This window comes from Platichthys flesus, chromosome 3 (assembly GCF_949316205.1).
Source record: "Platichthys flesus chromosome 3, fPlaFle2.1, whole genome shotgun sequence".
Taxonomy (NCBI): Eukaryota; Metazoa; Chordata; class Actinopteri; order Pleuronectiformes; family Pleuronectidae; genus Platichthys; species Platichthys flesus.
The window spans coordinates 9,825,731-9,851,711 of NC_084947.1; the positions used below are offsets into that span (position 1 = coordinate 9,825,731).

Consider the following 25,981-nt stretch of genomic DNA (forward strand, 5'->3'; position numbering starts at 1 on the left):
GCCTTTTGATTCAATTTGATATTCTAACATTTATAAATACAGGACAAAATGTATTAATGTATGTGGATCTAGGCACAGCATTAAAGTCATGAAGTTATTTTGAGAAGTGATGGCCTTTTTCAATGGCAAGATAAAAAAAAAGATATTGAAAAAAAAGAATCAGCAGAAGAATTAAAAAAGGTTTTTATTCAATTTTTTTATTTTATTTAAAACTTTTTTTTTCAAGTGAATGCAATACGCCTCCGTAGAAGAAAGATCATTTTAGACTTTAAAAGCAACATCTTTTAACTTTTTGTTCTCTGCTACATTTAGGTCACCATGCCAGCGGGAAAACATCAACGGAGCAGCTTCATTCTGTTGATAATGGCTTTGTCAGTCATGTAGGAGGACTGCAGGGTCCATGGCTGTTGGACTGCCTCTGGGTCAGAGTGTGAAAACGTTCCTCCTGTCCCAGGCTACAACCTGGCAGGAGAGGGCTTCGATGTGGTGAAGATGAGTCGAACGGGCACGTATGCCATCAACGTCACAGCTTACCTGGATGACAACAGCCCCTGCACACTGTGTCCCAACCGGTTAGAAAACGGACAGGTAGAGTCAAACTACCAGACTGCTCAGGCCTCTCAGAGCACCTCCCGCTCTGTTGTATTCTATTTTCTTTCACTGGTTTCTTCCTACACCTGCATCCCCATGTACATCCGGTCATTTTTAATCCTCCTCAGATTCAGAAGCTTCCAGCGGCCGTGCTGGACTGGCGTCCCTTCAGCCGCTGCAGTAAGCAGCTTTCTAGTGCCCTGCACCACTGGTGCAGGGCATTCCCTGGTTAGCAACAACTGGAACGTGGATTTGGGCTTTGACATTTTTGGCACGGCAGTGCTGGGAGGAAGCAAATCCAAACTGTCAAAGTTTGCTGTTCAACAGCACAGCGAGGGCATGACCACTTTTGCCACCCATGAACTCAGTTGCACCTTCTACAGGTAAAGGGGAACTAATGGTACACAAAACAAAAACAATATCGGCATGGTTAAAATGGTTTAAGGCCGCACAGCCTTACACACTAACGGTGTGTTTTACTAGTGTGTTTTAAAATCACTGGCTGGAATGACAAGGGTGCAACACTGTCAGGTGCCATTCTCAGAGCACCACCTATTGTGAAAGAATCATTACCATAAAACAATTCTGAATATCTCATCAGGCTTCTCAGTGTCCTTACCAGCATAAAGTACAGTTATCTAAATGTATATGACACAAGGCTTTGTTCAATACACTTCAGATATTAGAACTTTGTTTCAGCCTATATGTTCAGTACCAAACAGTTGATGGTGTTCTCCATTTCTCGCTGAACTTCTTAAAACCACGTTCTTTCAAGTTTCTACAATTTGGAATCTTAAATGTAACATGTGATGTGCATATTAGTAAAAAGGCTAAGTTGTTGTTGTTCAGCCTTCTCTGAAAAATCCTGGTCTCATAGACAAAGTAAGAACATAAACTCAGAGCAGGTAAATTCAGTCAATCAGAATTAATTTTCAGAACATGCAGCATATGATTCTCAGTAGTTTCTGGCCAGGATCAAAGGAATGCTTTCAAAAACGTCTCAGGTTTCATGTGTTTGTGTATCACATTCCCAGTGAAGTTTCAGTAAAGATGCCATATCTTCAGGTATGACTCCCTCACCACCTGAAGGACAAACAGGGCTTTATTTCAGAAGTTTATGTTGAAGTTATCTCAAGTCAGATCATTTGAAAGCTGCATGCCACAAAATAAAGCTAAAATACATGGCCCGACTATTTCATGCTTCAGACATGGAGCCTTCATGTTGCTTTGGAAACTGTGATTTATATTTTCTATGAAGTGTCTTTTCTGTTTTTTATTTATGTATTCAATCTTTTATTGTCCCAGATTAAATTGGTTTTATATGAAATTTTTAGTAAGTGATGTCTTTTTAAAATCTGATGAATTTGTGACTCGTCTGTTTTATTTCTCTACCTTGTGAAGCACTTGGTAATTCTCCTTCTTCCCCATCATTTATCATATGATTTAAGTGACGTCAACTTCCGACGTCATACAATGTAATATGATATTAGCTCTTGCAACCGATAACATAAGGTACAGCTTATTAAGATTGAACGTGATCACATGTGTCGGATCAGTTTTATTTTGGGCCCAAGCACAAGACAGTGGGATGTCCTATTGAAATTGTTATTATTATTATTATTCAGACAAATGAATTGGCTTTTTGAGGGCTTTAACACACTCAAATTCTTACCAAAATTTGCAGACAGTTAGAAAGTGGTGAAAATGTACGTATTCTGGAGGAATTTCAATTGGCGTCGCAAAATGTCTCAATGGTACCCTCCGAGACCCCTGGAACATGTTCACATTGACCAATCTTCACAAAAATTGATACACAGGTGTATCATGACCAGACAAACAAAAATGTCTCTAGGTGCAATTTGAACGTGGTAGAGGGATGTGGTGGGGGTGAGAGAAGATGCAGATGCAGATCAAAGCAAAGTGAAGGTGAAGGGTAATAAGTGGCATTCTAATATTCTAATGGTTTTCACTTAACAAGCTAATTTCCTGTATGAATGCTATCTCTTGGACTCTTTGCATCCTGCATTTTAGCAAAACTATAATTTATCTCCCCACTGGGAAGAGAGAAATCTTAACTCTGAGTGCACCATTCAAACCACTATAATTTTGTATTTAAGTATAGGCAAAAGTAAATATATCATGGTGAATCAGAATTTTAAAATCACAAAATGTTAAGATAATTGTTTTTTTAATAATCATTTTAATAAATCAAGTAAAATTTATGAACAGAGTAACAAAATATGAGTATATATATATATATATATATATACATATACTTTATTTGTACATACTGCTAAATTAAATGTATTCATCTGCAGCCTTTATTACTAAATGCTCATGTCATGTTAATGTTAATTGTTTTAAATAATAATCAATCATGTTTTATTTGTAAAGCAAAGTAACAAAGGGAACTTCATTACTAGTAGCTGTAGGCGTATGCCTTGTAAATATTGCACAATTGGGGTTCTGTATTAATTGCACTTTAACAAATATTTGAACTGTGCACATAAATAACAGCACTTCACACTTTCATAACATTACTGGTACTTTATTAGCAGGATTTGCACAGAGCAATTTGAACTTTGAATAACACACTTCCAATCAGGTAATCGACTGCATTAGAGTATATTAATTGTAAATATGATGTTTCAAGTGCTTTATAAAATTGTGTCTAAAAATCTAGCAGATACTAAGAAATAAGGAACACCTGGGAATGGTAGACTCAGTGGCCTAGTATTTAAGGCTCCAGTTTACCATCATTTTGTGGCTGCGTGGATCACTTTTGCTGTCATTTTTGTCCTGGCTGCAGAAAACACAAAAAACTTAACATGGATTGGTACGCTTCGCCATGGTTTCTTGCTCATCCAGTCGCTAATTGTCATTCTAACAAGTCAATGTAAAGAAATCACAATTGTGTCATGTAGGGTTTAACAAAGTGTAACATTCTCTGCCCTTAACCCTCAAAAAGAGTGAGGAAAAACCCTATTAACAGGGGAAACAGTCATAGAAACCATCAACCAGTGCAAAAGATGCCTCGTGTAACTGAGAACATAAGCAAAATATAAATATTTATAACATTGATGAGCGAAAACAGTTTGTCACAAAACAATAAGGCAGCTCTTCCAGATGAGGGCGCTGTTTCGTTCGCGGACCACTAGTTCCTCCTTCTATACAGCTCTTGATCGTCACACGGTGTGACCGCGGCGTGGCGTCAATGTTTGATAACACGTCATCAAAACACGATGTTTTGTATCTCGGACATACATGGATGATGAATCCCCTGATGCTGAGCCGTCAACAAACAACTGCACACCTTAAGTGACAGTATCAGCGGCTATAGACCATAGGAATCTTTATCTCTTGCAAAGGCGACTTCTCTCTCTCTCTCTAAGAATAGGGACATTTCCACAAACCTTGTTAACAGCGAGATACGATCAAGATTCATCCTTAACTGAGAGTTTATTTAATTTAATGGAGAAAGGAGATGTAAAGGATCAAGTCCCGACACTGAGAGCGATGCTCACCGAGCAGCTCACAGCGGCGGAGGAGGAGTTCCTCGCAGCGCTTGAGGAAATCTTTGCAGAGTTCGAAGAAAAAGAGGAGCAGTCCCAGTGGGAGATCAGCCGTGAGAGGAGGCTGCTCGATGTCGTGACGAAGGACATAGTCCAGCTGCAAAGAGCAGGTCAGTCCCTAGAAGAACCGCTCACAGGCTAACGTTAGCTAGCATCAGCTCGAGCAACAAAGTTAATACGCCCCTTTCTGTCTCTGTCTGCTGCTTCCGGCTGCTCCACCTCTCACCTGAATAATGAGGAGGATTTGATGCTGTTGTGAACGAGTCTGTGCAGACAACCTGCTGCTGTGTTGATCATATCTGAAACAGAAAGCCTGGACACATTTCTCTGAGTTTTACGCACAGATCTTGTCTGAAAGCAGCTTAACCAACTAACTATGTCCCCTCGCCCTGGCCTCCAAATAACAATTGTTTATTTGGCCTCAAACTGTAAACGGCCTCAACATCTCTACTTCCTGAATGTGATTGTTCAAAAATCCCAATCGTCAAAGCTTCATCCGAGTGAGACGAAGGAGAACAGAGCGGACTGTGGAGGACCAGAACCAGCCAGGAACTCAGGTCCTGATGGACGTTTACAACAAGGTACTGAGGACAAGACTGAAGATTCTTCTGAGACTGAAGAGAGTGAGGCTGATTGGATGGAGACCAGGGAACCTCAGACTTGTTTAAATACAAGAAATAACAAACAGCCTCTAAGTGATATTGGATTAAAATTGTTATGTTGCTTCGAGTGTGGTAAAAGATTTAACCATAGGGGCCATCTAAATAGACATATGAGGATTCATACATGAGAGACACCGTTTTGTTGCTCTGAGTGTGGTAAAAGATTTAACCAAAAGGAACGTCTAAATACACACATGAGGAGTCATACAGGAGAGAAACCATTTAGTTGCTCTGAGTGTGATAAAGGATTTCGCCAAAGGGACCATCTTAAGAAACATATGAGGATTCATACAGGAGAGAAGCCGTTTAGTTGCTCTGAGTGTGATAAAGGATTTTGCCTAAGGGGCGATCTAAATACACATATGAGGAGTCATACATGAGAGAATCCCTTTGTCGTACATTACATTGTACGACCGAGCAGTCGAGTGCCCCAGCAGCTGATTCACAACCATTAACAATATGACAAACTGGTCCCTGCTCCACCAGTGCTGCCTCACACCACTGTCACTGGTTTAACCTCCACTATCCAGGCCTCCACCTTTTCTAGTTCAGAGTTGTTACAAGGATCCAAAGTGTAAAATGTTCATCAGTTTCCTGGGGAGTCTTCTGCATTGTCCTGGGAGCGTTTATACAAGTTTAATGATCATGAGACTGTTCCTGACTGAACTTTTATAAAAGAGATATCCCATGTTATCTTATTTTAACTACATTTGATTTTGTCATTGTGAGTTATTGAGTGTGTGTTGACATCTTCTATCAACTAAGAATTAAATCTACAACTCAATGAACTTTAAAGAAGTGAAAAAGAGATATACTGAACATTATGTCTGCATTCAGCAGAACTCAACTCAAAAGTTGATAAAGAAACTCCCTGATTGGTTTAACAGCCCGTTGGAATCCCCCCCCTCCCTTTGAAGACTTTGATAACTTTGTGAACATGAAAGCAGAGATAGCATGCAACCCGGTCACTTGTCTACACGCTCTTCACTCATCTAACACATTTCACAACAAAAAATTCACAAAGGAAATAAGAGGAAACAAAGCCAATGTCCTCACGATGCAAACCATCACAAGCAGTGATGAAGCAGGAGCAAACGGTGTGAGATCCAAACCCCCCTGCATGTGTTGCAAAGATGACAAACATCAGTTCCCAAGGTGCCCAGTGTTCACAAGGAAGTCTCTTAAGGAGCGACGATCATATGTGATGGAGTATAAGCTGTGCTTCGGATGTATGAACCCATGTCACAACACAAGGGAATGTAGTCACCGGCACACATGTGATGTATCAGAATCAGAATCAGGTTTATTGGCCAAGTAAGTTTGCACAAACAGGGAATTTGACTCGGTAAAGTGGCTCTCAGTTACTTACAAAGAATACACATCACAAAACAAACATAACAAAACAAAACAAAACAAAACAAAACAAAACAAAACAAAACAAAACAAAACAAAACATAACAATATAACAGTCCGAAGACAGGTAAGAGTTAGCACCCTACCTGTCTCCATGATTACACCCATAGAGCACCCACAGGTGGAGAGGGGACTGTATGCAGTTCGAACACAGCTCCAAACACGGCTAATGAAACCACAGTGGTTACAGCACTTAATGTTACTAGAGTGGGCCAATCAGACATCACCTCCATGATCGTCCAAGTGTGGTTGTCCACAGCCAAAAACCCATCTAGTGAGCAGCTTATGTATCCATTGTTAGACACCCAAAGTGACAGCACTCTCATCTATGAAGAAGTAGCCAATCAGATACAAGCAAATGCCTACCCTGTAAAATCTAAACTGACCACTGTGCTTGGAGAAAATACCATTTTGAAGAGTCAAAGAGTAATTGGACTGCGTGTAAGAGGCTACAGTCCTCCCTCCTACAATAAAGACCACATTCCAATGAACCGTAATCATATACCCACGCATGAAACAGCAAAGCAATGGTCTCATCTAGAGGGAATTGTCTTTGAAATGCCACCTCTCCTTGATTGTGATATAGTAAAAGGAAGTATCCCCTTTTATCAACCATGTGACCCAGTTCGGATATTAACGATTTGTGCTAAGCCGGGGTCTTTGTGACTTGTTCAAAGCTGAATCTCAGAGATACGTAAGGAAAGAGAAAACAAATTCCTAACAGACATGTTACAGGAAACATGAAGGAATTCTCTGGACAAGAGTTCTTGGATCGAACACAGGGAAAGAGTCTTCCTCTTTGAGCGTCCGACGGCAGCAAAGCAGCAGCATTGTGTGTCCTCCTCAGATTTCCTCCCTCCAACACATTCCTGTCTAGCTAGAAAAAGGAGAAAAATCTATAAATTAGAGGTCAGGCTGAAATGTCCCTGTGACAACATCTGCTGTGGTTGGCCTCCTCCGAGTGCCTTTTGTGGTGTGTGCGGATCTGGAGAGCCCAAAGAGGGGAGAGACACAGTGGAAGGGAATGTTTAATATGTATTCTCGTCTTCTAATTAATTCACATGAGGCTTTCTCCGGCCTCTTCATCACAACAACTGCTGGTAGAGAACTTCAAACTCAGAGCAGGTTTCCTAGCGCCACCTGCAGGGATTTCTTTGTGACTGCAACTAAACATACAAAAAAACAAAATTTATGACAAAGTGCTGTTATCCTGATGGAGTCCTTATGTGTTGTATTGGATTTGGTTATTACAGGATTGAGAGTTTCGAAGGGGAAGACAAATACATTTAAGGAATATCTGGTTTGAAGAATTTATGAAAACAGCAAGCTATTTTAAATCAATTAAATCTACACCCTCATCAGTGGGGGACCTGTACTGTGCTGTGTTACATTTATTACTTTACATTACATTACATTTCATTTAGCTGACGCTTTTATCCAAAGCGACTTACAATAAGTGCATTCAAACCCGAGGGTACATACCAAGGACGATAAGAATCAAGAAAGTACAATTTCTTCAAAATAGAGAAAAAATACAGAGTGCTATAAGTAAGTGCCATTTAAGTGCTACTAAAGTGTTAGTTTCAAAATTTGTTATTGTGATGATGTGCACGTGGACTATTTGACACTAACCTGACATGACCCCAACACTGCTGCTTAAGAAGAGGCCAGCATCGTGCATTGGTACAGCAGCACACAAAACTGTATCTGTCCCCCCCTTAATACCATATTCATTTATACACAGTAAACATGCATTTACTGGGCTTTCTTTTATCTATTGAAGTCACAATGGGATCCTTGTAACCCCGACTTCATTTGATTTGATTATTTTAATTATTTTATATTGTGTCATTTTCTAATTCTATATATTTATTTCTTCTGTTTTGCTTAACAAAGAACTTTGTTACTTTGTTTTTAAAAGTGCTATTTAAAAATTATTATTATTATTTTTATTATTATTTGTGGTACAACTAATGTTCTACTTATAATAGAACATTAACTCATTTAATATTGTACAGTTAACAACACACAGAAGACGAGGTAACACAGGGACGTGATAAAACTGCACCAACCTCCAAATTATTGTGAAAAATTGACATTTTTAATTTAGACACACAATAACAACCAATCGTCAAACTACGTACTAGAACTGTGACTTAATTAAATACAGTCAACTGACCATTTAACATTATATGCATATACTTCATCCATTTGTCAGTTGCAATTCTAAATAAGGCGTTTAACTGATTTTAATTTATTTGGTTCATGATCACAAAAAGCTTAAAACATAGTTTGCAATCTTTTGCTACAATACATGTCGAAGAAGAATGTTCTCTGGAATATCAACGTGATCCAGCAGCAAGGAGAAAACTGCTAACAAAATCCAACAGGGGTCAGTATTTCCAACAATTTTATTACTGAAAAATTGTTTCACTGTGGTTGGCCTGTGATAGTGAGGAAACCTTTGACAGCTCAACCAACATGGACACCTCAGACTCATACAAATCTCCTGAGGGACATTAGGACAATTACTCAAAATTGGACTTATTCATGTGGATCTTGTCTGAGGGGAAATGTGATTTTGAGTTTTCCCAATGTGTGTTGTTTATATGAAATTCTCCACCAAGGAATCTATGTTTTAACCTGCATTTGTTTGCGGTTTTGTGTTTGTCAGCAGGATTCACAAAAAGCCACTAAACCAATTTCCACAAAGTTTGTGGAGGGATGGGCAGAAACCATTCAATGTGTCAGACCACTTTCTTTTTAATCTTTTTTTATTTCTATGATAAGAACTAGAGAGCGGTGTGTAGGATTGTTGTGCCTTGGCGGAGGTACTTGCTCTACTGTGTTCCATTAGACTTCTACATGTTTGACCTGTATGCTTCAGTACACAGCAGAATAAGGAGGCCTTTTGTTTTCAAGTGGTCAGCACACCTAGGGGTGGAGGTTGTGGAGGACTTCAGGCATAGAGAGGCTGGTAGCCACTCCTCTGGTTGCCACTTCTACAGGTGATCACACATACGCTCGTCATCCCGAAGAACTGCAACAGGAAACAATAAAGGTAATCGGACACAAAGCTCTTCAAACATATTTTGAATGGAAGTTACATCTGGAATGGAGCATAAAAGGTTACAAGTAAGCTCTGTATTTGAGTTGGATGATCAAGGACTGAATTCGTTCTCTGAAGTACAAAGTGGTCTATATGTGCAAGAATAAGGATGAGATTCCATACAGAGAGTTTTCTGAATAAATATTTTTTTTCCCCTGTTAATGTTTTTTTCCTCCTTACTCTTGTTGAGGGTTAAGAACAGAGAATGTTGCACCTTGTTAAACCCTATTATACAAATTGTAATTTGTAAATATGGGTGATACAAATAAAATTTGATTCATTTGATTGATGAATACTGAAATGTCTTTTCTGTTTTAAAGATTAGCCTTGGACTGAGCACTACCATCTTTCACATAAGTGGATTTAGAGACATAAAATCCTCTATTTTATCTTCATTCAACAGTAAATCCTCCTGTTTTCCTCCTCTGATGAGCTATCACATACAACCCAACTAGCTCAAGGGCTCTAGGTTAGATGAATCATGCACTAAAACTATGTGAAGGAGTGTATAGGCGTCAGCCAACTGTTTCTCCACAAAGTCCCTGGACTGTTTCCAGTAACCGTTGACTCACCAACTCATTGGGAACATATTAATTATGTTTTCGCAGAAATACTGTGTTGAACAATGCTCTTTCACATCTGCTGGAGTGTGTGTTTGTCTCAGGCTAACTGCAGCCGTCTTTACCTTGACAACGGCGAAGCCCAGAATGACCAGCATGGCGTATCCCCACACATCCTCTATGAGGCTCTGCAGCTTGACCTGACAGCCCTAAAAGACACACACAAGTGTAGAGGGTATCAATAATGCGGAGTACTCGGAGCAGGTTTGGTTGGTCCAGGCTGCCAGTGCACTGTGTGGTGCTGTTCTTACAACAGGACAGAGGCACTGTGTTGTTTTGGCTGCTGAACCAGGTCGTGTTGGCCCAGCTGCTGTAATTGTTAACTCCACAGCACTGCAGCTGCACAGAGTCGAAGAGAAAAAGAGAGGGGGGTTAAAAAACCAGGCAACATGAACAAAATGATAAAAAAAATAGAGGGTAAGGAAGACGCAATACGATAAATAAGTAAGGGAAGGATCCGCCCCCTTAACCTACAACCTCCAACTTCTACTTCAGTTAGCATTTCCCACAGACCATGCATTATCCACCCGTCGTCAATACTGGTCGTCCTTTTAAGGGTCTGCCTGACTTTGCACTTGGGGAAGAAGCCAGAGTACTTGGAGAAAACCCAGACACAGGAATATGACTATTCGCTATCAACGCATTTACATTTTTCAAAAAGAAAATCCTTTCTTATATTTTAAGGATCGGGGTTGTCTCATTTAAAATAATCGTACAACTACTCAGCTGTTTTTAATTGCACTCTTGTCTCATGATCTGGCCAGTTATCCAAATATATAATCAAAATATGTACACCACATAAAAATCTATGTGTTTGTATCCTGTGTTTTAGCTGTTTATGTGATCAAATGGATTTTTTCTTCAGAGGCCATAAGAGAGATTGGGGATTAAAACGAAAGCTCAAGGGAAGGAAATGAAAGCCAACAAAGCAGAAGTATAAAAGTACCAACTATTTATATACAGCAGAACATAATACCAACCTGAGACTGCAAGTAGTCCACACCTTTGGTCTCAGTGCCCTGACCATCATACATTGAGAAGGACTCATTCATAGAGCGCTCAAGGTCTCTGCTGATCTGGACACACACAATACATGATGAAAAACATGATGTGTGCCGGAACAAATTAAGTAATGAAGAGGAAATTTATTCAATAAAGTTTATGCTCAGCAGCAGACATTGTGTGATATAGAAAACGTTTGTGACTCACCTTGCCCTGGTAGATGAAGCTAAACACCAGGGCAGCAACTTCAGCCGCAAACATCATCATGATGACCAGAAAGAACTGGAGAGGAGGAAACAGAGGAAATAAGATGTCAAGAAAAATCTGAGTGAAAGGACGAACAGACGCTAAGGACAAATAAATAAGCACCAAAAAAATGAAAGATAATAAACTGAGCTGACATATGTGTATAGTTGCACTTTCACCTTCAGGCTCTACAGCTGAGGAAACAGATGTCAAGCAAATGAGAGGACCAGTAGAGAGTGAACTATCTCTCCTGTCTCACACATACTTACAAAGCTGAGGCCGAACTTGGACTCCTGTAGCGTGGAGCAGCATCCCAGCAGACCGAACACAAACATGTTGATCGGCATCACCCTGGGGTGATGTGTCTCGATCTCATTTTTTTAGGGGGGGGGGCATTGTTTAAGAAGAGCCGACTGGGAAAGAAAGCAGCCATGACGTGATGTAAGAGCTCATGTGCTCCCACACAACCGTATATTTCAGTTTCACCTCAAATCACACAATTTGTCGAGAACACAACATTGTATTACACAATTAGATGCAAATGTTGATAAAATTCTATAAAATAAAAAAATCACGTTTTATCACCAGACCATTACACAAGCTGTTTAGTGAATCATATTAGGCACATTAACTAAACGCACAACAAAATATAACTTTTGTCATTCATTTCAATAAACCTTTGAACTATGATTGGAGGCATTATATGATTTTCTACAGACCCAGCAGTGGGCCAGGCATAGTTTAAAAAGATAAGCTGATAAAAAATGTCTTTAAACTATTTTTTAAATCTGTGCTTTTTCCTAATTCCAGCTAGTCCTGCTCAAGATGCAGAAATTTGTCATGATCCAACTCACACAGCTGATGAATCACTGGACCACCTAAACACAGATGTCCACCGTTCTAATAACAAAACTTTTCCCACATTCTTCATTTATGGCCAACGAGCGTGATAAACTTCACAACAGGGCTGTGTAAAAAACAAACCCAGTTGTGGGTCTTTAGCGTTATGTAGTTAATAAATGAGCATTGATCACATTGAATCGTTGCTGCTTCACAAACAGAAACCTGCAGTCTTTATATAAAAGATGTTTGGAATATGGCAGGAATAGTGTTATTTCTGGTTGGATATAAAGGAGAGGCTAGGACATGTTGAAGAACATGGGATGCAACAACCCCTGAACATTGGAAATCCGTAAAGAGACTCATTACACAACCAAAGATGAAAACAAGTTCAGTGTGAACTGCAAAGAGGATGAAAACTAATTTAATTGGAGCAAACTGTGGATGTTTGTTTTTGGTAAACACACTGACACCAATTTGATCTCTCAGTAATCGAATTAGACAAACTTGAGCCACAGGAGAGATAGAGGACTTCACTGGGTCCCTGAGGGAAAGAGAACCTACAACTGTTTTCTTGTGAAACTAAATGAAGGAGAGTCAGGGTGAATTCATCCTCTACAAGGTAACAATATACATTTCAAAAGTATTATGAATTGATACAAAGCTAGATATAAACTCCAGTCAGTCAGAGTGGCTGGGTGACAAATCACTGTTGCCCCTGAAGTCAGAAACATTTAAATTCCCACTATTTAGAAAGGTAATTTGTGGCCTTTAACTTTTTATCACATGTGTTTTTATGCGCAGATGTGTGATAAATTGCGCAAATGGGCAAAAAGTCAAAATGAGGAACTGCGGAGTAGAGACAAGAGCAGCAAGACACCGAAGTCTTTATCAGGTCACAGCTCTGATTTGCGTAATGGCCTTCTAACATGTCTACTAGTCTGTTCATATGGCACCAAAGTGCATATTGGTTCACTAAATATAACAGCAAACCAGGGCATGAAAACCTTTTATTTTATTTTTCTCAGTTTCTCTTTGAATGTTCCTTGCCCTTACTGAGAAAACCACAACATTCCACCCACACCTTTAAATAGAAAATGGCAAAGCTGACCTCATGGTTTTGGTTAGGTTATCAGAACACAGACAGGCAGGTCCAGACATGAACTAGACATGATCGCACATTCACTCACAACAGACATGTACTGTGCACACTCACATGCACGTGCATACACACGTAACCACATCTATTTCCCGTAAAGAGTGGTCCAACCAATGTGCATGTCTCGAACTTGAAAACACAACCAGTCATGAGTTTTGTACCAATGAGAAAATTGGTATGGTATTGAGGGAGATAACAAATTAAAAGGAGGGAGAGAGAGACAGATAAATAGCTGTGAAGAAGGATAACTCCCTTATAGGTGTTTTAGCACAGCAAAAGCTCCCTCGGCCGTTATTTCAATTCCAGCAGAAAAGTTACAGCCTGACAACTCCTAAAAGGAGATGACCAGACGGACTGAAGGACATTAAAACAAATACAGTCCAAGGTAAGATCCATCATCAAACAATCAAATTTCATTTGTATAGCTCTTATTCACAAATCACAATTTGTCTCATAGGGCTTTAACATGGTGTGACATCCTTTCCCTCGACAAGAGGAAGGAAAAACTACTAAAAACCCTTTTAACAGGGTAAAAATACATAGAAAACTCAGAGAGCCACAGGTGAGGGATCCCTCTCCCAGGATGGACAGAAGTGCAATAGATGTTGATAGAGTCACATTTAGTCTTTCTTCATAGTTGGCCGTTTTTAGTGCATGTCACGTTTTTATTGTTGACAAAACATCTGCTGCAGGATTACTGCTTTCTGTAAAGCAGAGATGAATAAGAGCATATGATACATACTTTAACTTGTTCTCATTCCTAACTTTTTATATTAAAACATAACTCCTTAGCTTGAATCAACATCACGTACATGAATGCACTGCGCTTATAAGAAAATTATGACATACGCCTTAGAAAGAATTCAAGCAGCCCCGAAGCTTCTGAATGTTACATAAGAATGGCGTAGTTTTGTCTGGAGACTGCGCATGTTTACTGAAGACTCAAAAGACGTTAACCGATTCAAGTATTGTTTGTTAAACACAAAATCGCACTGTCATGAAATGAAGATTTGCCCAGGATCGGTAGAAGGAGGGGCTAAACTGGGTGCGGCTCCAACCATTTACTGGTTCAAGTGCCAAGAGAATGGTACTTAGTGTTGCCAATTTGGCGACTTTGCCGCTAAATCTGGTGACTTTCTAAATCCTCTAGCGACAAATCATCAATTTTCTAGTGTTATTAGACTTTCTGGTGTTATTGGAGACTGACGTGAAAGCACGTATCGTTCTGCAGTTACTGTCCTCAACGAGCAACAGGTGCTGCCGTGAGCCCCTCCGTCGCCCAAGAGCACTCACAGGCAGTCAGTCTCCCAGTATCCTCAGTCTCCCAGTAGCCTCAGTCTCCCAGCGGCCTTGCGCAGCAGTCCCAGCTGCAGGCAGAGCACAGAGAGGAGAGCCACGTCCTCCAGACTAAAAATGAATCGCGCATGCGCAAAGCCGCCGGTGTTCCTGCCCTGGTTTACAAAGCGGGATGTCAGAGTCAATGAATCTTCACGATCACTTGAAAACATGAGTCATTGAGTTCAGTCTCTTCATCGATGCAGAGTCCACATCGTGATGCATCTAAGAATCGTGACATTTCCACACCTCTTGTGTGGAACGTGGTGAAACTGGATCCTTTCAGGGCCTGAAAACTAAACCAAACTTAAAAAGAAAAATAAAAAAACTTGCTCTGCCAGAGTGTCTCTTTTGGATTATTTTGCTGGTCCCAAGCCCGGATAAAGGAAAAGGGTTGGAAGTAGAGCTAGCAATTCCACCCCAATTAACAGCCTTTTGATTCAATTTGATATTCTAACATTTAACAAAACAGGACTAAATTGATTAATATATGTGGATCTAGGAACAGCATTAAAGTCATGTAGTTATTTTGAGAAGTGATGGCCTATTTCAATGGCAAGATAAAAAAAAAGATATTGAAAAAAATGAATCAGCAGAAGAATTAAACAAAAGGTTTTTATTAAATTTTTGTATTTTATTGAGAATTTATTATATATATTACCGAGATAATTACATCAAATAATAAGATTTTATTTTCAAATGAATGCAATACGCCTCCGTAGAAGAAAGCTCATTTTAGACTTTAATGGTACCATCTTCAACCTTTGTGTTCTCTGCTACATTTAGGTCACCATGCCAGCGGGAAAAAATCAACGGAGCCACTTCATTCTGTTGATAATGACTTTGTCAGTCATGTTGGAGGACTGCAGGGTCCATGGCTGTTGGACTGCCTCTGGGTCAGAGTGTGAAAACGCTTATCCTGTCCCAGGCTACAACCTGGCAGGAGAGGGCTTCGATGTGGTGAAGATGAGTCGAACGGGCGCGTATGCCATCAACGTCACAGCTTACCTGGATGACAACAGCCCCTGCACACTGTGTCGCAACCGGTTCCAAAACCGACAGGTAGAGTCAAACTACCAGACTGCTCAGGCCTCTCAGAGCACCTCCCGCTCTGTAGTATTCCACTTCCTTTCACTGCTTTCTTCCTACACCTGCATCACCATGTACATCCGGTCATTTTTAATCCTCCTCAGATTCAGAAGCTTCCAGCGGCGGTGCTGGACTGGCGTCCCTTCAGCCGCTGCAGTAAGCAGCTTTCTAGTGCCCTGCACCACTCGGTGGATTCCCTGCTGCGCAGCTCCAACTCCCTGGTTAGCAACAACTGGAACGTGGATTTGGGCCTCGACAACTTTGGCACGGCAGTGCTGGGAGGAAGCAAATCCGAACTGGCAAAGTTTGCTGTTCAACAGCACGGCGAGGGCATGACCACTTTTGCCACCCATGAACTCAGTTGCACCTTCTACAGGTAAAGGGGAACTAATGGTACACAAAAGGAAACAATATATCGGCATGGTTACTATGGTTTAAGGCCGCTCAGTGAATTTGAATGTTTATTGTGTTTGTTTCAAAAAGGTCAAGATTGTTTTCTAATTGCCTCATGGCACTCTGTATGTCCTTTGTTTCTTCAGCTACAGGCTGGCTAATCATCCCCAGCTGAGTACAGAATTTACTAAGCATCTGAACCGACTCCCACCGAGTTTAATCACAAGCCAGGACAGAGCCGAGTACAGACGTCTGATGGAAACCTATGGAACACACTATTTACACCAGGTCAGAGAAACACACACACTCTTCTCTCTGCGCCTTTTAATAAATGCATCTTTTCATAGTGTTTTACTGAGATAATGACACAGATGTGGATGACAATAGTTACTGAAAAGCCAAAAGTAAATATTTTTGTTTTCCCAGGTCAAACTTGGCGGAAAGGTGAAGCGAATCACTGCCTTCAGGACCACACTGAATGGTTACTCGGAGTCCGAGATCAATGAATGCCTGAAGTCCGAATTCCAAATGGCTCTAGGTCTCCTCCCTGCTACAGCATCCTTGTCCAACACATGTGACAACATCTTGAAGGGCAATATGAGTATCAGCATGGGCTCCTACCAAGCCTTCATAACCCACAAGACCGAGGTAATCGGAGGGGGGGGGGGGGGGATCCTCAACCAGCAAGACCCATCTGAAGCATACCGCAGCTGGATGAACAGCCTCCACGACAAACCTGATGTGGTTTCCTACGCCATCCTCCCTCTGCACCGTTTGGTGGGGGACTCGCAGATCAGTGCCAATCTGAAAAGCATTGTCACTCTCTACATTAAAGAGAACCAGCTGCATCCTGCTTCCAAGAGCCGCCCGACTCGTACTGGCAGAGGAACCCTCAGACTGTGGAATCTTAGAGCTAGACGCTTGAATTCGGACCCCTTCTCACGAACAGACGCCTACGTGAAAATTTACTACCACAAGTATTACCAGTATTCTGATACGATAGATGAAAACAATTACCCACGGTGGTACCAAACCTTTGATTTTGGTTATGTTGAACTGTCTCACAAGCTGAGGTTGGAAGTCTGGGACGAGGATGTGCACTATGATGACCACATTGTGACATGTTCGAATTATGTTGAGAGGGGAACTCACGATATGATCTGTGAGTTCAGTCAAATTCCCGGATCTCTTGAATTCACCTACTCCGTCACATGAGATGCTCACTTGAGATCCATTAGGTGTGGAAGCTACTCCCCCAATTGCTTAATAGGTTGTTGGTGACAATGTTTCAACATGGATTTACATATATAGATGATGTTTAAGTGTAATATATTTGGCATTTTATAATTACATTTGAACTATAAACATAAAAATGTAATATTATAATCTTGTAGTAAACATTAATTAAACCAGAAACCAGTTGTCTTCTATGTAAACAATGTCTTGTAATGTTTCTGCATTTATTAACCAAAGTCAATGTCCTTCTTCCATCATACATAACCAAATAAAGAAATGTCGATTCAAGACATGGCTAAATACTTTGGCTGTTACCTTTAATTGTATTTTGCTGCACTGACACGCTCAAACATTTGTTTTTATCAACTTAGAATGAGCTCTTGTTTAAGATCGAGAATTGGTCCTGTTTGACGGGTGCTTAGAACAGACAAACGAACACTCGATTTAGAGAGGACCTTTCACATTAAAAGCCCCCCGTGGCTGCTACCTTGCCGTGGTGGGGAGGCTTGCGTGCCTCCGTGACTCTAAAGGCTATACCGGCGGGTATTCATACCCCCTGTAGGTGCAACCATACCGGGCAGGTTTTAGAGTAGAGGCCGGACGAAAAGCAGCACCTGGTCCTCCAGGTTGGGGGTTGGGCGTGGGGCCAACAACCCCACCCTGTAAAACACTTGCAGTTACAGAAACGTCGACAAGAGAACTACGAGAGGACACGGCCCTGGGAGAGAGTAGCTCTTCAGCTAGAAGACAAATGACGTTGTGTGGTGAAAGCCAGGAGCCCCTGGAAGCCACAGGACCGACCATCCTTCTCTCAACCAGGAAAAACATTACCATTCAAAAAAACATTTCACATTAAAAGGCAACCATGGGTTATATTACATGCTTGGGAGAGGAGGAGGTATTCAGTTGGTTGCAATGTGCAACTTCACCACTTGGTGCTTATACATCCCATAAACGTTTATAAGGACTGAGAACATGATGGCTTCAGAAAGTGAGGCAAAGTGTCTCCATGTCCCCCTGGTGGCTGGCAACAGCCCATCTCCTCAAGATTTATCTTGTTCTGTCATTGTAGGTAGTTCATATCACATTGATGTATTTTTTAATTGTACATTTTCGGATTAGTTTGGTTTTAATTAGTCTTTGCCATAAAAACAGGGTGAAACCTCATAATTGACAGCTGAGACTGACTCGTGATTGGTCGAGCGTGTGTCAGAAGTAAAAGGATTTGTTAAATCCTTTACAATGGATCTGTACTTCTTTCATTATAATTCATCCAGGTACCTACTGGTCCTCCTGCTGAATCCCCACACACATAACCACACACATATTTATTCCAATATTTATTATTAAGTTTAAACAGGTATCTAGAAATCATACAAACGACTTAGTTAAAACGTTTACAGTAACACTTGTACACTTACAACACATTAGCCACTTGTACAGCACATGAATGTAGCAGCTGATTCTTCAAATCTTCTTCTTTGTTGCTTGGCTCGAAAACTCAAAGAAACTAATTCAAGCACCATACTTATCGTAAAAACATTCTCTTAATTCCTTTGACACGTCTCCGACAGGAAAAGAACTGGGCTTGAAAGATGAAACTCAACACATTAAACTAACGGGGACAGAAGTTAATTTTCCAGATAGTTGGCTGAAATTGCGATGCAACCACAAGTGCAAAAATAGTTTTGAAGTGAATAAAAATCATTGGGATGTAAACTAGTGTGTTTTAAAATCACAGTCTGGAATGACAAGGATGCAACACTGTCAGGTGCCATTCTCTGAGCACCACCCATTGTGAAAGAATCATTACCATAAAACAATTCTGAATATCTCATCAGGCTTCTTAGTGTCCCAACCAGCATAAAGTACAGTTATCTAAATGTATATGACACAAAGCTTTGTTCAATACAATTCAGATATTAGAACTTTGCTTCAGTCTATATGTTTAGTACCAAACGGTTGATGGTGTTCTCCATTTCTCGCTGAACTTCTTAAAACCACGTTCTTTCAAGTTTCTACACTTTGGAATCTTACACGTAATATGTGACGTGCATATTATTAAAAAGCCCAAATTTTGTTGTTTAGCCTTCTCTGTAAATACTGGTCTCATAGACAAAGTAGGAACATAAACTCAGAGCAGGTCAATTCAGTCAATCAGAATTCATTTTCAGAACCTGCAGCATATGATTCTCAGTAGTTTCTGGCCAGGATCAAAGGAATGCTTTCAAAAACGTCTCAGGTTTCATGTGTCTGTGTATCACATTCCCAGTGAAGCTTTGAGTAAAGATGCCATATCTTCAGGTATGACTCCCTCACCACCTGAAGGACAAACAGGGCTTTATTTCAGAAGTTTATGTTGCGGTTATCCCAAGTCAGATCATTTGAAAAATAAAGCTAAAATACATGGCCCGACTATTTCATGCTTCAGACATGGAGCCTACAAGTTCCTCTGGAAACAAAAATAGTCCATACTTGGTGCCGTTTTTGAAGAGTTGATAAGCATGTAGTATCAAGCAACATTTCTACATATACATTAACTGCTTTGCACCTCATCCGACAGTGTTTTTTAGGTCAAAAGGCGTTAAAGGGGTGAAAAGTTACCATCAGCTGATTGAAACTGAAGTAAAGATGTGGGATGGACCATCCTTTTCATCTGTTCCAGAAACTCACCGGAAAGCTAAAAGAGGACAAAGTGTCGGTAGTTAGTCATCTGAGGCTCCGTCTGAGGAAATCGGGTCAGGTGACTCAGTAACCTTTTAAAATCCTTTCTTAAGACGCACTTTATTGGACAGTTTTTTTTTTTACCGTGATTCATATTTTCTATGAAGTGTATTTTTATTTTTTATTTATGTATTCAATCTTTTATTGTCCCAGATTAAGTTGGTTTTATATGAAACTGTTGGTCACTGATGTCTTAATAAAATCTGATGATGTGACTCGTCTGTTTTATTTCTCTACCTTGTGAAGCTCTTGGTAATTCTCCTTCTTCCCCATCATTTATCATATGATTTAAGTGACGTCAACTTCCGACGTCATACAATGTAATATGATATTAGCTCTTGCAACCAATAACATAAGGTACAGCTTATTAAGATTGACCAACCAGTTGTCATCATACGGAATACATGGCATACCTAAAATTTCAAGAAGTTAACAGGGCCAACTTAAAGGATATACAACGTGATCACAGGTGTCACTCTTCTGATCAGTTTTATTTTGGGCCCAAGCACTGACAGTGAGAGGCCCTATTGAAATTATAATTATTATTATTATTATTAATATTATTATTATTATTATTATTATTATTATTCCTCATATTATTATTCAGGCAAATGAATTGGCTTTTTGAGGGCTTTAACACGCTCAAATTCTTACCAAAATTTGCAGACAGTTAGAAAGTGGTGAAAATGTACGTATTCTGGAGGAATTTCAATTGGCGTCGCAAAATGTCTCAATGGTACCCTCCGAGACCCCTGGAACATGTTCACATTGACCAATCTTCACAAAAATTGATACACAGGTGTATTATGACCAGACAAACAAAAATGTCTCTAGGTGCAATTTGAACGTGGTAGAGGGATGTGGTGGGGGTGAGAGAAGAGGCAGATGCAGATCAAAGCGAAGTCAAGGTGAAGGCTAATAAGTGGCATTCTAATATTCTAATGGTTTTCACTTAACAAGCTAATTTCCTGTATGAATGCTATCTCTTGGACTTTTTGCATCCTGCATTTTAGCAAAACTATAATTTATCTCCCCACTGGGAAGAGAGAAATCTAAACTCTGAGTGCACCATTCAAACCACTATAATTTTTTATTTAAGTATAGGCAAAAGTAAATATATCATGGTGAATCAGAATTTTAAAATCACAAAATGTTAAGATAATTGTTTTTTTAATAATCATTTTAATAAATCAAGTAAAATTTATGAACAGAGTAACAAAATATGAGTATATATATATATATATATATACATATACTTTATTTGTACATACTGCTAAATTAAATGTATTCATCTGCAGCCTTTATTTCTAAATGCTCATGTTAATGTTACTTGTTTTAAATAATAATCAATCATATTTTATTTGTAAAGCCCAGTAACAAAGGGAACTTCATTATTAGTAGCTGTAGGCTTATGCCTTGTAAATATTGCACAATTGGGGTTCTTGTATTAATTGCACTTTAACAAATATTTGAACTGTGCACATAAATAACAGCACTTCACACTTTCATAACATTACTGGTACTTTATTAGCAGGATTTGCACAGAGCAATTTCAACTTTGAAAACACACTTCCAATCAGGTAATCGACTGCATTAGAGTATATTAATTGTAAATATGATGTTTCAAGTGCTTTATAAAATTGGTAGATTCAGTGGCCTAGTATTTAAGGCTCCAGTTTACCATCATTTTGTGACTGCATGGATTACTTTTGGTGGCTGTCATTTTTGTCTTGGTCGCTGAAAACACTAAAATCTTAACATGGATTGGTACACTTCGCCATGGTTTCTTGCTCATCCAGTCACTAATTGTCATTCTAACAAGTCAATGTAAAGAAATCACAATTGTGTCATGTAGGGTTTAACAATGTGTAACATCCTCTGCCCTTAACCCTAAAAAAGAGTGAGGAAAAACTCTATTAACAGGGGAAACAGACATGGAAACCATCAACCAGTGCAAAAGATGCCTCGTGTAACTGAGAACATAAGCAAAATATAAATATTTACAACATTGATGAGAGAAAACAGATTGTCACAAAACAATAAGGCAGCTCTTCCAGATGAGTAGTACTGGTTCCTCCTTCTTTACAGCTCTTGATCGTCAGACGTTGTGACCGCAGCGTGGTGTCAATGTTTGGTAACACGTCATCAAAACACGATGTTCTGTATCTCGGACATACATGGACCATGAATCCTTTGATGCTGAGCCGTCAACAAACAACTGCACACCTTAAGTGAGAGTATCAGTGGCTATAGACCATAGGAATCTTTATGTCTTGCAAAGACGACTTCTTTCTCTCTCTCTAAGATTAGGGATATTTCCACAAACCTTGTTAACAGCGAGATACGATCAAGATTCATCCTTAACTGAGAGTTTATTTAATTTAATGGAGAAAGGAGAAGTAAAGGATCAAGTCCCGACACTGAGAGCGATGCTCACCGAGCAGCTCACAGCTGCGGAGGAGGAGTTCCTCGCGGCGCTTGAAAAAATCTTTGCAGAGTTCGAAGACAGAGAGGAGCAGTCCCAGTGGGAGATCAGCCGCGAGAGGAGGCTGCTCGATGTCGTGACGAAGGACATAGTCCAGCTGCAAAGAGCAGGTCAGTCCCTAGAAGAACCGCTCACAGGCTAACTTTAGCTAGCATCAGCTCGAGCAACAAAGTTAATACGCCCCTTCCTGTCTCTGTCTGCTGCTTCCGGCTGCTCCACCTCTCACCTGAATAATGAGGAGGATTTGATGCTGTTGTGAACGAGTCTGTGCAGACAACCTGCTGCTGTGTTGATCATGTCTGAAACAGAAAGCCTGGACACATTTCTCTGAGTTTTACGCACAGATCTTGTCTGAAAGCAGCTTAACCAACTAACCATGTCCCCTCGCCCTGGCCTCCAAATAACAATTGTTTATTTGGCCTCAAACTGTAAACGACCTCAACATCTCTACTTCCTGAATGTGATCGTTCAAAAATCCCAACAGTTGACATTAAAAAACACAACACAAGTTTTTCAAATCACTTCATGAAACTCTGAAATGATTAACCTGTTTATTTGTGTTTCAATGTGTCCTGCAGATGTCCAGAAACGGATGGTGAATAAAGAAGAGGTTCCCCCTGAGCAGCAGCAGTGGAGCGCCTTCATGGACAGGGAGGTTCCAGAGCCCCCCCACATTAAAGAGGAACAGGAGGAACCGTGGACCAATCAGGATGGACAGCAGCTTCAAGGACTGGAGGAGGCTGATATCAAGTTCACATGGACTCCTGTCGCTGTGAAGAGTGAAGAAGATGAGGAGAAACTTAAATCGTCAAAGCTTCATCCGAGTGAGACGAAGGAGAACAGAGCGGACTGTGGTGGACCAGAACCAGCCAGGAACTCAGGTCCTGATGGACGTTTACAACAAGGTACTGAGAACAAGAATGAAGATTCTTCTGAGACTGAAGAGAGTGAGGCTGATTGGATGGAGACCAGGGAACCTCAGACTTGTTTAAATACAAGAAATAACAAACAGCCTCTAAGTGATATTGGATGTAAGACAGAAAAAAAATTGTTATGTTGCTTCGAGTGTGGTAAAGGATTTAACCATAGGGGCCATCTAAATAGACATATGAGGATTCATACAGGAGAGACACCGTTTTGTTGCTCTGAGTGTGGTAAAAGATTTAACCAAAAGGAACGTCTAAATACACACATGAGGAGTCATACAGGAGAGAAACCATTTAGTTGCTCTGAGTGTGTTAAAAGATTTAAGCATAGGATCGATTTAAATAGACATATGAGGATCCATACAGGAGAGAAACCGTTTAGTTGCTCTGAGTGTGATAAAGGATTTCGCCAAAGGGACCATCTTAAGAAACATATGAGGATTCATACAGGAGAGAAGCCGTTTAGTTGCTCTGGGTGTGATAAAGGATTTCGCCTAAGGGGCGATCTAAATACACATATGAGGAGTCATACATGAGAGAATCCCTTTGTCGTACATTACATTGTACGACAAAGCAGTCGAGTGCCCCAGCAGCTGATTCACAACCATTAACAATATGACAAACTGGTCCCTGCTCCACCAGTGCTGCCTCACACCACTGTCACTGGTTTAACCTCCACTATCCAGGCCTCCACCTTTTCTAGTTCAGAGTTGTTACAAGGATCCAAAGTGTAAAATGTTCATCAGTTTCCTGGGGAGTCTTCTGCATTGTCCTGGGAGCGTTTATACAAGTTTAATGATCATGAGACTGTTCCTGACTGAACTTTTATAAAAGAGATATCCCATGTTATTTTATTTTAACTACATTTGATTTTGTCATTGTGAGTTATTGAGTGTGTGTTGACATCTTCTATCAACTAAGAATTAAATCTACAACTCAATGAACTTTAAAGAAGTGAAAAGGAGATATACTGAACATTATGTCTGCATTCAGCAGAACTCAACTCAAAAGTTGATACAGAAACTCCCTGATTGGTTAGCAGCCCGTTGGAATCGTACGGTCATAGTCAAGCTAATTGAAGGGAAAGATTCCCCCCCTCCCTTTGAAGACTTTAATAACTTTGTGAACATGAAAGCAGAGATAGCATGCAACCCGGTCACTTGTCTACATGCTCTTCACTCATCTAACACATTCCACGACAAAGAATTCACAAAGGAAATTAGAGAAAACAAAGCCAATGTCCTCACGATGCAAACCATCACAAGCAGTGATGAAGCAGGAGCAAACGGTGTGAGATCCAAACCCCCCTGCATGTGTTGCAAAGATGACAAACATCAGTTCCAAAGGTGCCCAGTCTTCACGAGGAAGTCTCTTAAGGAGCGACGATCATATGTGATGGAGTATAAGCTGTGCTTCGGATGTATGAACCCATGTCACAACACAAGGGAATGTAGTCACCGGCACACATGTGATGTATCAGAATCAGAATCATGTTTATTGGCCAAGTAAGTTTGCACAAACAGGGAATTTGACTCGGTAAAGTGGCTCTCAGTTACTTACAAAGAATACACATCACAAAACAACAAAACAAAACAAAACAATAAAACAGGTTAGCACCCTACCTGTCTCCATGATTACACCCATAGAGCACCCACAGGTGGAGAGGGGACTGTATGCAGTTCGAACACAGCTCCAAACACGGCTAATGAAACCACAGTGGTTACAGCACTTAATGTTACTAGAGTGGGCCAATCAGACATCAACTCCATGATCATCCAAGTGTGGTTGTCCACAGCCAAAAACCCATCTAGTGAGCAGCTTGTTTATGCATTGTTAGACACCCAAAGTCACAGCACTCTCATCGATGAAGAAGTAGCCAATCAGATACAAGCAAATGCCTACCCTGTAAAATCTAAACTGACCACTGTGCTTGGAGAAAATACCATTTTGAAGAGTCAAAGAGTAATTGGACTGCGTGTAAGAGGCTACAGTCCTCCCTCCTACAATAAAGACCACATTCCAATGAACCGTAATCATATACCCACGCATGAAACAGCAAAGCAATGGTCTCATCTAGAGGGAATTGTCAATGAAATGCCACCTCTCCTTGATTGTGATATAGTAAAAGGAAGTATCCCCTTTTATCAACCATGTGACCCAGTTCGGATATAAAATATTTGTGCTAAGCCGGGGTCTTTGTGACTTGTTCAAAGCTGAATCTCAGAGATACGTAAGGAAAGAGAAACAAATTCCTAACAGACATGTTACAGGAAACATGAAGGAATTCTCTGGACAAGAGTTCTTGGATCGAACACAGGGAAACAGTCTTCCTTTTTGAGCGTCCGACGGCAGCAAAGCAGCAGCATTGTGTGTCCTCCTCAGATTTCCTCCCTCCAACACATTTCTGTCTAACTAGAAAAAGGAGAGAAATAAATAAATTAGAGGTCAGGCTGAAATATCCCTGAGACAACATCTGCCGTGGTCGGCCTGCTCCGAGTGCCTTTTGTGGTGTGTGGAGATCTGGAGAGCCCAAAGAGGGGAGAGACACAGTGGAAGGGGACAAATGTGGTGAGTAGAGA

General features: G+C 40.4%; 1 protein-coding gene across 1 annotated transcript; it reads left to right on the forward strand.

The window, feature by feature from the left end:
- Window positions 1–297: 297 nt before the first annotated feature.
- LOC133943215 (perforin-1-like) lies at window positions 298–17,569 on the forward strand. The gene is made up of 4 exons (XM_062381860.1): window positions 298–588; window positions 15,743–16,014; window positions 16,178–16,319; window positions 16,458–17,569. Exons 1-4 carry the CDS (start codon window positions 493–495, stop codon window positions 17,244–17,246), a joined length of 1,299 nt encoding a protein of 432 aa, XP_062237844.1. The 5' UTR covers window positions 298–492; the 3' UTR covers window positions 17,247–17,569.
- Window positions 17,570–25,981: the final 8,412 nt, after the last annotated feature.

What these genes read in the sequence shown, in the direction of transcription:
- LOC133943215 (XM_062381860.1), top strand. Translation starts at nt 493, where the DNA reads ATGAGTCGAACGGGCACGTATGCCATCAACGTCACAGCTTACCTGGAT. An exon ending in ACCGGTTAGAAAACGGACAG is followed by an intron (nt 589 to 15,742) that starts GTAGAGTCAAAC and finishes AATCCTCCTCAG; the next exon opens with ATTCAGAAGCTTCCAGCGGC. An exon ending in GAACACACTATTTACACCAG is followed by an intron (nt 16,320 to 16,457) that starts GTCAGAGAAACA and finishes TTGTTTTCCCAG; the next exon opens with GTCAAACTTGGCGGAAAGGT.